This window comes from Nansenia antarctica, assembly GCF_963989245.1.
Source record: "Nansenia antarctica genome assembly, chromosome: 17".
NCBI classification, from domain to species: Eukaryota; Metazoa; Chordata; class Actinopteri; order Argentiniformes; family Microstomatidae; genus Nansenia; species Nansenia antarctica.
Window position 1 is genome coordinate 13,096,287 of NC_137687.1, and position 11,906 is coordinate 13,108,192.

The 11,906-nt window shown below is 44.2% G+C and overlaps 2 protein-coding genes across 2 annotated transcripts; one reads left to right on the top strand and one right to left on the bottom strand.

Annotated features, from left to right (window-relative positions):
- Positions 1–356: 356 nt before the first annotated feature.
- enkur (enkurin, TRPC channel interacting protein) lies at positions 357–4,143 on the bottom strand (the record flags this gene model as incomplete). Its single annotated transcript, XM_080547834.1, has 5 exons — positions 357–530; positions 1,636–1,782; positions 2,900–3,129; positions 3,230–3,375; positions 4,064–4,143. 5 exons carry the CDS (start codon positions 4,141–4,143, stop codon positions 357–359), a joined length of 777 nt encoding a protein of 258 aa, XP_080403960.1.
- A 1,406-nt stretch (positions 4,144–5,549) lies between these two features.
- Positions 5,550–8,758, top strand: thnsl1 (threonine synthase like 1; the record flags this gene model as incomplete). Its single annotated transcript, XM_080547657.1, has 2 exons — positions 5,550–6,938; positions 7,365–8,758. The coding sequence occupies 2 exons, from the start codon at positions 5,550–5,552 to the stop codon at positions 8,166–8,168; spliced, it is 2,193 nt and encodes a 730-aa protein (XP_080403783.1). The 3' UTR covers positions 8,169–8,758.
- Positions 8,759–11,906: the final 3,148 nt, after the last annotated feature.

An 11,906-nucleotide genomic window follows, 5' to 3' on the forward strand; every position in this document is an offset into this window, starting at 1 on the left:
TAGTTGGACTTACTGAAGCAAGCCCAGTAATAGTGTAGGCTGATATGTATGCAATGTATGCAAGCACATAATAAGCAGACATTCAAATATTGTGTTGCCACGTTTTGGATTGAACACTCAGGTAGGCCTACAACTGTTTTGGAATTAAATGGTGAAATGAAAATGTGACAAGAAATTCTAATTGGCGATTATTCACCCTCGTGACATCACAAAGACAGAAAGATGCAAAGAACAGTAGCTTGGCATACAATTTTATAATCCAGCATTTCAGGCAGTTGTCTTTTTTCCTCTATTGAACATGTGTTTAACATTGGTTTTGTCTTGTCTTAGAGTGAAAGATCTCCTATGTCAGTCAGCTAGTTGTCGGCGATGTAGATGGTCTTGTATCTCTCGATCATTTCGATGTCTCTCTCCAGCTGCGTCATCTCCAGCTCCAGGCGCTCCTTGCGGTGCTTCTTGGGGGTGGTGTCGGTGTTCACGGAGAGGCCCTGGTACTGGTGGTGCAGCTCCCCCCAGTTCATCTTCAGACCCTAGTGGGGATTAAATCAATCATTGTGATCAGCTGCTTACAACAATGCTTGTTCGCCGCTTCTCCGCCCGAAATCTAGGTGTAATTGCAGTATACAGAGTAGATTGTCCTACAAAGACACTTAGATTTAGATTAGTAATCTGAAAATTAATTAGGCCCCTATACATTCTTTTATTTATCTTTTGTTTCTTTTTATTATTACTACTCAATCTTTTCAGTTTGTAAAGCGTCTTTGAGTGTCTAGAAAAGCGCTATATAAGTCTAATGTATTATTATCATTATTATTATTATTATTATTATTATTATTACATCTAGCCGTACAGGAGTGAAGACCCAGGACACAACTCTCTTTCTCCCAGGCTAACCCTGAAAGCTCAGCGCCAACCCAGCTCCAGAACAGGGCCCTGGGCTAAACTGGCAGTGCATTCCACAATCTGGGTGCATAAAATGAGAATGCAGCCTCACCAAATCTCTTCTTTTGTACATGGGGTACACAGAGAAAACCAGCGTCAGAAGACCTGAGAGCTCTATTGGGCTGATATGCTAGCAAAAGGTCTGAACATATTCTGGTGCTGTGCCAGTGAGAGCTTTATAAACAGGCAGAAGGATCTTGAGAAAGATCGTTCATCTTTTAAGCTTGACACCTCAATCAATAACATTCAGGCAAGGGAAATGTGCGCTCAATTCTTGTGGAGGAGCAATGATTGAATCAATGAGCCCATATTATTAGCACAATGACAATGTCTTGTTACTAATATAGGCAGATACAAATCTTACCATCACACTCTCTTTTTCTCTCTCTCTCTCTCTCTCTCTCTCTCTCTCTCTCTCTCTCTCTCTCTCTCTCTCTCTCTCAATGAATACGTCAGTCAAATCAAATAGATGACAGTGTACATACATACATTTTTTTTGTATAGTTCTAGTTATATTATATTGACCAATATTAAAACCTGCTATGACCTATGACATCAATTTCCCATGATTTCCAAACATACAACATGTAGGCCTATATTTATAAGACGTTACTCTCACACACACAATGCTCAGGTACCCCTGCTGTAGCCCCTGTAGTATCTATTCTGAACCTGGGGGGCCGTGTGTTGTACCTGTAGGATGCTCTGGCGCTCCTCGTCTGAGAGCTTATTCATGGCGCCCTGCTTCTTGCGCTCCCTGACGTAGGAGTCGTACTCCTCCTGGGCCCTCCTCACCTCCCTGCGCCGCATCTCCAGGTACTTTGGGGTCTGGCCATAGTCCTGGGGAGGGAGGGGGACAGCCAATCATTGTCATTACAGAATTATCAAATCTATGCCGGGATGGAAAATGTAGTATTTCATTTTAACACTAGAACAGCCTTGAGGTATGGTAGCCTGTGAGTAAAGAAAAATGTTATATCTTTGCACTCGATCAAATTTCAGGACCCTCCTTTCATGACTTTTCCTAGATGTGCGTTCTACCACCCAGTATCCTTACATTTTCAAAATCACATCAGGATAAGCTAGTATAAAGCTATTTTGCAGTTTTTCTGTGTAGGAGGCAGGCTACTTATACAAGACCCACCAACTAGTGGTCTTTGTGTGTAAGTAGCAGCTTCCCATTGTAAAGACTATGGTCATTTGACCCCCGAGGCGGCTCTTATAGTCTGTAAAAAAGGCACAGCTGTTCTAGTGTTAAGTCTGTCCCTGGAGGGTAGAGAGAATCAAATAATGAATAATTTGCTTGTTATGTGGCTGGATTTCTACAGTACAGATTTATCCAGTGTGCATTCCTCTTAAATTGTTGGAATCCATGACCGTGTTTGAGGGGATCAACTTCGTGCAGTTGCTGACCAGCACTGATTACGGTAGTGCCTTTCAATATCTGTTGCATGATGGGGGATAGGGATTGCTAAAAAAATGTTAGCTGTGAAGTCAATTCTTAAAAGTCAAGAAAATATAGGGGCCTAATTGAGGTAGTGCTGGGGACACATGGGAAGGGGAGGGGGAGAGGGTTAACTGGTGAAGGCAAGCTTGAAGAGGTGGGTTTTGAGGGCCTGTTTAAATGTTGGGAGGGTGTTGGCCTGTCTGATGTGGTTGGGGAGGGCGTTCCAGAGGGACGGGGCTGCGGCTGAAAAGGCCCCATCACCCCAGGTCCAGATCCCAGGTCATCCAGGTTTTATTGAGGATTTCATAGCCCTCAAGTTTGTCACCGCCATGTTTTCAAGCAGTGCGTCAACATTGAGACAACTTGAGACTGCACAGATACACATTTTCAAGTCAAACAAGCCCAGTGTTGTAAAACAAGCACGCCTCGCCACCTGCTGGACAGACAACGTCAAAGCAGTCATTGTCGACTAGGAGAATGAAATTATTAAATTATGAAATGTAGGCCTACCTTTTTCTTGAGGTACTTTGGGACAAGTCCAGAGTCTTCCAGGGGCTGCTTGTCTCCAGACTTGGTGTCTGCGTACATAGGCTGCGGCCTCCTGGGCACGGCCATGATGTTCTTCATGGCGTTCATCTTTACAAAGTCCTGTCTGGTGTGAAGGCCCATGATGGGGTTGTCCCTCTTTGCAGGTATGTGTGGTTTCTTTGTCTCATCATCCGAATACAAGAACGGTTTCTCTGAGGTAAAGTCAAACAGTTTAAAATGAATAACAATTTTAGGAAATGACGATATTCCAGGATAGATAGATTCGAGAGAGGTAGGCTAAAATGGTCTTACTTTCAGGGAGGATGGGCTGCTTGGAGTGTTTGGTCAGATATTTCTTTGGTGAGGGCACATCTACTTTGGCTGGTCCCATGGTCTTGTTTGCAGTTTTGTTCAGCCTTTTCTCCTGCTTCACTTGTTCCCTAAACTTTGACATATACCTGGGGAGATAATAGGATCGAGAACAGATAAGAGATTCAATACAATACACACACACACACACACACACACGGCACTCAATCACAAATCACTTGGCTTGATTATCAAGTGTAGTTAGTAGCATTATGCTGAATCAACACATACACAAGTATGCAAGCCTACACATCATGCAGTGCATCCACTGGCACTGCACACATCAACTATCCACCACCACCTGTAGGCATAACGTGAGCTTAGAATGATAAGGTTCTATCTCCGTTTAGAATGATAAGGTTCTATCTCCGTTTAGAATTATAAGGTTCTATCTCCGTTTAGAATTATAAGGTTCTATCTCCGTTTAGAATGATAAGGTTCTATCTCCGTTTAGGGCAGTTCAGAGATATTGAGCGTCAAAGTTTTTACATTCCATTATGTTCTGTGAGATGGAACCTTTGTATTTTATGAATTACTAACTACAAAAATGTCAACATTTTAAAAATAACACCACACAGGCATTAATAAACACCTAATGGATCAGATTATGTAAAAAAAACTCAATTTTGACAAATGGAGATAGAACCTTATAATTCTAACATCACGATTTACTGCCAGGTTTCCTATCAAGTTACTGAATTGCTGAAGCCTACTTACTACCAGTTCAAAGTGTGCTAGCTACGTTAGCCTACTTCATTCTTAACTAAACCATCATACCTGGGTGGTTTATCTGTTTTAACCTCCTCCCTGGGGATAAGGTTGTAAATACTTTGTGGTGGGTACTTAGTGGTCGACATTGCATTGGTTAGATTATGATCCAGTCAAATAAAAGGAAATATTAGCTAGCAAAGGTCCAGCAGTCTTTAGCTCCGTGTGTCTGGCTGGTTTGTTTGACAACAAGTTCCCTTTGAAACGGTTGCTTGGCAACCGCTGGGTCGGCTCCAATATCGTGACGTTCTATCTACATTTTTGTCAAAATTGAGTGTTTTACATAATCTGATCCATTAGGTGTTTATTAATGCCTGTGTGGTGTTATTTTTAAAATGTTGGACATTTTGAGTTAGTAAATAATACAATACAAAGGTTCCATCTCACAAAACATAATGGAATGCAAACACTTTGACGCTCAATATCTCTGAACTGCCCTAAACGGAGATAGAACCTTATCATTCTAAGCTCACGATATGTCAAATATAATAATAATTAAATATAATAATAATAATAATAATAATAATAGCCTTTATTTGTATAGCACTTTTCCTGCAAACGTTGCAGCTCTCAAAGTGCTTTAATAAATAATAAATGATAATAATTGTATTTAATAGATTTTTTTTTATTGAGCCAAAACATCTTAATACATACAGTATATTGTTGTGCCAACGCTCATTTTCATTCATATGAAAGAGTTATACAATGATATGTTCCTATGTTGACATAACAGATGAACATATCTTATCCTTTCCAAATGTAACATTAGGAACCGTTATTGTTACAATCGAATAGAAATCCTGTGTGTCGCTCATCGAGATATCCATAATTCTACTGAATACATGTCAATGACAGAAACACAGCACCCTGTCAAATCGTCGCAAATGCATATTTAGGATGTCAGTGTGTATTCCCTTGTGCTTCCTACACACCGACATCGGAGAATCGCGCTAGCGGCTAGCCCAACCAAGTTTGTCCATTCACTCGTGCCGTATGCACACGTGTGCCATGTGTCAACACAGGCAGATCAGCAGCACTCTGCAGGTTGTACTTTCAATACGAGTGAAGGTAAAATATAAGTTACGTAGTGTAGAATAGTGATAGATCTGTGCGGCAGATTTGTTAAATGAATGATTAATAATAAGCCACAGCAGGCAGCCGGACATATCACAACAACTATAACATTGTAAACAATGAATGACCCCTTTTTACATTGAATGTCATTGCAATCGGCTGCATGCAATTATTTTTTTATTCGTTTAGTCGTGTTACACACAAGGGGATATGCTCATATTTGTTCATGTATTCAGATTAAGATGCGTTAATAACACGAGGCACATTCATAGTTTGAGAAAGAGGCTTAATCTGTCATAATTCGATGGCAACACAATAATATACGTAGGCTACTGCAATGGTCTTGTGTTTGTCTTACAGATTTGATATATGAATCAAAATGATCCCCTACTACTGCCGAATGGTCAACTCCTTTATGAAGATGGGAGTGTTGAACAACACACACAGGCTTGCTCTGAGAACTATGAGATGGCGCACCTCCTCAAGCCACCTCCAGCCACTGTTTTTCACCTCCAAATCATGGCTGTCCACAGACACCTCCCAGCTGGGAGACACTAACGTCCTCCTAATGGGTCTGCCCGGCGCAGGGAAGACCACAGTGGGGCGGCTCGTGGCCCGCAGACTGGGAGTCCCGGTCATCGACGTCGACGACCACGTCCTGGAGGTGGCGTGGAAGATGCCCGTGGCCGACAAGCTGGCTGAGGTGGGGGGCGAGCGGTTTCTAGAAGAAGAGGGTCGCGCTCTGTGTGACTTCTCGGCCTCGGGCAGTGTCATCTCCCTGACGGGGTCCAACCCGCTCCACTCCGGGGCCATGCAGCACCTGAAACAGACCGGACTGGTCGTCTATCTGGATGTCGACACCGAGGACGTCATCCAGAGGCTCTCCAGGATGAAGGTGAACAGGATCGTGGGCCAGGAGTCAGGGGTCGGCATGAGGCAGATCCTACAATACAGGAAACAGTTCTATGAGAAATGGCTTGACACTAGAGTGTTATGCGGGACTGGGGATACACCGGAGAAGATTGCGGAGAAGGTACTTAAGGTTGTGGAGAGATACCAGAACTCAGAGTCCGAAACGTTCGTCTCAACCAGAAGTAACGGTAGCGGTGACGCAAAGTACTTCAGCGATGTCGTCGTCGAGGGACTTGCTCCTGACGGCGGGCTCTACGTGCCCCGAAACGGCTTCCCGAAGCTCGATACGCGCGAATGGCTGAGACTAGCCCACATGTCCTACCCCGAACGAGCGTTTGCCATCCTCGAAAAGTGCATCCACCCTAAGGACATCCCTGCCGTCGAACTCAAAGCCATGGTGTCCAGAGCTTACGGCGGCAACTTCGCCAGCGAGGCGATCGCGCCGGTCCAACACCTCGCTCGTAACCAGTTCGTCCAGGAGCTCTTCCACGGCCCCACCGCCTCCTTCAAGGACCTGGCGCTGCAGTTGATGCCGCAGCTGTTCTCCTACTGCCTCCCCCAGACGTGCAACTACCTCATCCTGGTGGCCACATCTGGCGACACGGGCAGCGCCGTGCTGAGCGGGTTCAGTCGCCTCGACGACGACGCCGACCGTCAGAGGACCGGGGTGCTGGTGTTCTTCCCCGAGGAGGGAGTGAGCGAGATCCAGAAGCTGCAGATGACGGGGTACAGAGAGGGCAACACCAGGGCGGTCAGCGTGCGGTCGGACTTTGACTTCTGCCAGCGGGCCATCAAGGGGATGTTCGGGGACCCGGGGCTGACCGGACACCTGACCGTGGAGTACGGCACCGTCCTCAGCACCGCCAACTCCATCAACTGGGCCCGTCTGCTGCCCCAGGTGAGACGATCGCGTTTGTTATAGGCTAGATCCTGTATTAATTAACACTAGAACAGCCGTGGCGTTTTTTTACCTACTATAGCCAAAGAGCCGCCTCGGGGGTCAAATTGACCATAGTCTTTACAATGGAAAGATGCTACCTACACACAACGACCACTAGTTGGCCGTCCTGTAAATTAGCCTGCCTCCTACACAGAAAAACTGCATAATAGCTTTTTCCTAGCTTATCTTGGTGTGATTTTGAAAATGTAAGGATACTGGGTAAAGTCATGAAAGGAGGGTCCTGAAATTTGATCGAGTGCAAAGATATGAAGAGATGAAAACATACATTAACTTGCTCTTATATACCTGTTTAGCAATGCTGCACTTACTCAGACAACATAGTAAGATAACATCACTTTGTTAACAGTGCTTCCCCATACGCAGGTGGTCTACCATGCCTCAGCCTACCTGGATCTGTTCAGAGACGGCGTCATCAAGTTCGGCGAGCCCATCGACGTGTGCATCCCCACCGGTAACTTCGGCAACGCAATGTCGGCCCTGTACGCCAAACAGATGGGCGTCCCCATAAGGAAAGTCATCTGCGCCTCCAACCACAACCGCATCGTCTCAGACTTCATCAACACGGGGGAGTGCGACCTCCGCCACCGGCCCCTCGTCGTCTCAGAATCCCCCGCCATCGACATCCTCAAATCCTCCAACCTGGAGAGGTTCATCTACCACGTCTCGGGGGGCGACCGGCATCTCACGAGGGACCTCTTCGAGCGCCTGGAGAGAGACCGGTACTTTAAAGTCCCGGAGCCGTTACTCAGGAAGATACAGGAGGACGTGCTGGCCGGCTGGTGCTCTGAGGAGGAGTGCCTGGCAGCGATCCGGACCGTCAACAGCACCACGGGCTACCTGATGGACCCGCACACGGCCGTGGCCAAGGTGGTGGCCGACCGGTTGCAGGACCGGTTCTGTCCTGTGGTGATCTGCTCCACGGCGCACCACGGGAAGTTTGCGCCGGCGGTGTTCAAAGCCCTGGGGTACCAAAACGCCCCCAGTGACCCGCTGGACCAGTTGAGAGAGCTGGGGTCTGTGGTGGCCAGACCAGACGTGCATCAGCAGATGCTCAAGGGCCTTAAGGAAAGCCGTAGTCAGACACATACGGTGTGTCAGGCTGATGTCAGTGTGTTAGTGGAGGAAGTAGAGACCATGATTAAAGACTCCTTCTTAAAAGTTCTGTAATAATAATAATAATAATAACCTTTATTTGTATAGCACTTTTCCTGTAAACGTTGCAGCTCAAAGTGCTTTAACATATCCACACAGCATAAAAAAAATAATAATAGAACAAGTAATCAATAAAACACACAATAGCTGTAATATAAATTACATAATAAATACTATATATATATATATATAGGGGTAGTGGTGGTCTAGTGGATAGTGAGTTGGACTTGGGATCGGAAGGTTGTGAGTTCAAATCCCGCCTGAAGCCACACCACTACTAGTGTGCCCTTGGGTAAGGCACTTAGCCCTCAGTTACTCCAGGGGGAATGTCCCTGTAATTCGTAATTGTAAGTCGCTTTGGATAAAAGCGTCTGCTAAATGGCAAAATTAATTAAAATTAAAAATTAATAATAAAAGAAGAATAAACCATACAATCCAAGAGGCCTAGAACAAAGATATACAAAATAACAAAATAATATAAGAATACATATACACATATATATGCATATTAAAAAGATGAGTTTTTATTTATTTTCCACAGATCTTTGTACATGTCACCCACTAGGTCTCTTTCATATTACAAACAGTGTTGGACTGAGTCCATTACATTTGATTGTCTACTCAGGAGAGAGGGGTTAAAAAAAAATAGTGAAAACTAATTTCCTACTCTAACGATTCTATTAATTGTTTAAAGCAGCTCCTTATTTGACTGGATTAGAGTATGGATTATATTTCTGCTAGGGTGGGGATCTGAAAAACCATGAATGTATTTTCTAGCTTCTGAATAAACACTAGATGGCGCTATCTACCTCACTGGTCTGACTAGTAAACTGTGCTTCAGAAACAGCATGAGGAAGCTCCCCTGCTGTGGCCAGCTATATACAGACAACCACTGGATGCCTAACTAGTCCCAGAGGGATCCAGGCTGGAGAACTGTGGTCTAATCCCCTTGTGCCAAAGCCCTCGGTACACAATCTGAAAAATAAGCTTGTTCAGGTTTCTCGTTTATGACCTGGCTGTGATTTGTTTTTGTAAACCTTTCTTCTTTTTTTTTCTTCTTTTTTTTAACATTTTCCATAACTGAAATATGATCAATTATCTCTTTCTCTTGATGCATTGATACTATTTAACATAATGTCATGACGGGAAATACAGTGTTTACCATCAGTCACCCAGAATATGTTCAGGTTATACGTCCATTCATTGGTATTTATGTAAGTGTATACGTAATATATGTTATACATGTAGTGTATGATGATGGCTGACAGAATTGCAACACATATTCTTTGACTTCAGTGGACACAGTCAGAGGTTGTGATTTGTCAATCGATTATAAATGTATGTTTTTGCAGGGCAAAGCCTAATACTTCTTTATTTAATAAAGAAAAAGTGAATAATAATAATAACGTTTTATTTGTATAGCAGCTTTTCCTGCAAATGTTGCAGCTCAAAGTGCTCCAATCGTTATATAATCATCATTTAATTATTTAGTCCTTTAAAGGCAATATTAAAAAGATGGGTTTTTAGTCTTGTCTTGAACATATGTGCTGAGGTTGCATCCCTAATGTAAACTGGCAGTGCATTCCACAATCTGGGTGCATAAAATGAGAATGCAGCCTCACCAAATCTCTTCTTTTGTACATTGTGGTACACAGAGAAAACCAGCGTCAGAAGACCTGAGAGCTCTATTGGGCTGATATGCTAGCAGAAGACCTGAGAGCTCTATTGGGCTGATATGCTAGCAGAAGACCTGAGAGCTCTATCGGGCTGATATGCTAGCAAAAGACCTGAGAGCTCTATTGGGGCTCTATAGGAATGAGTATGATTATATTCAGATTCGCACTTCTTCTCCTCCTCTCTCTCACTCCCACACAGGAAGTGAAGAGAGAAGATGTAGCTTGAGAAGCTGACAAAGCGACAGGCAGATCTCGGGCCTGTGACATTGAAACCTCGCTAATTAATCGATCCGGGCTAGCTGCGCGGTCCAGCAGTCACTGAGCCAAGTCGGAGAGGCTCTGAGACAGGCGGCGATGTGAACCCTCCTATCAATGTCCACACTCTCATTAACTCGGCTTGGCTATGGCTAGCTTTTCATTCATTTACTAAAGCCTTTTAGCTGCTGCACTGTTCTTTGCTCTTTTATGGCGTGCTCCCTTTCAACCCACTAACGACTGTATCCAGTGTCGGGAAGCTCTAAACAAATGAGAAGCGTTGAGGATTCAAAGGCCATTTATTTTCTTTCGTTCTTTTTTCTGAGTGGGGGCAGTCCCACTTATATTTTCGCATTTTATTAGACAGATGTAGTGAAGACAGACAGGAAAGTAAGGAGGGAGAGAGGGCATGTCAGCAGGGCATGGGCCGGATTCGAACCCATGCCGACATGGGCACGTGTACACTGTAGACCGCGGTGCTAGACCACTGGACCACCCCACGACACTGTATAGGCCATTTCTGTTATTGAAGCCCTCTCTTATTGTTGTCTCTACCGTAGTGGTTACGGTGAACATTGTGTTTTTAGGTTTGTGTTCTCAGCCTTGCCGACCAAACCACCCTCAAGACCACCAGGACCAAGCTCCGGACCTGGGGTGATGGGGCCTTTTCAGCCGCAGCCCCGTCCCTCTGGAACGCCCTCCCCAACCACATCAGACAGGCCAACACCCTGCCAACATTTAAACAGGCTCTCAAAACCCACCTCTTCAAGCTCGCCTTCACCAGTTAACCCTCTCCCCTTCCCACGTGTCCCCAGCATTACTACTCAATCATTTCAGTTTGTAAAGTGTCTTTGAGTGTCTAGAAAAGCGATATATAAGTCTAATGTATTATTATTATTATTATTATTAGCTTTGTTTTTGAACTTCAGCAAAAGTCAGCACATACACAATAGAAGCAGGTCCAGTACAACATAAGGTTTCATGACATTCACTGTATAGAGGCTGAATACCAGGGGGTTGGATGAATGGATGGTCGACAACAGGATCATTGCGTTTCCCAAAAGGAAGTCTCCGTCTTCGATTTTCAGATCATGTTTCATACCGACAACAGGGATGAGGAAGGTCGTCAGTATTACCCTGAAGGATGAGAGATAAGTGTGACGTTCAAGACTTCAGAGTGGACTCTGTTACTGCCATGACCTCATCATCAACAGCACAGCACAACCAGGAAGTGACCTTAACAATAATAATCATAATAATAATAACCTTTTATTTGTATAGCGCTTTTCCTGCAAACGTTGCAGCTCAAAGTGCTCCAATCATTATATAATCCTAATTTAATTATTTAGTCATTTAAAGGCAATATTAGAAAGATGGGTTTTTAGTCTTGACTTGAACATCATTTGCTGAGGTTGCATCCCTAATGTAAACTGGCAGTGCATTCCACAATCTGGGTGCATATAATGAGAATGCAGCCTCACCAAATCTATGTGGTACACAGAGAAAACCAGTTAAAACCTTAACCTTAACACTTCAGACACACTGAAGCGATGCATACTGTACTGTTAGTGTACAATCTGTTAATGTAATCTGTTTTTCATATCATTTCGCATGATAATGAGGTGATTCATGTAGAGGTCTTGTTATTTGATTTCACATTCATGAGGGAGAATTATACAGTATGGTTTGGTGGGAGGAGTGAGCCAATGGATGGGTGTGCAATATTAGTTTTTATATTAGTATTTTATGATCCTCTCTCTCTCTTGCCATGTCTCTCTCTCTGTCTCTCTCCCCCCCCCCCTCTCTCTCTCTCTCTCTCTCT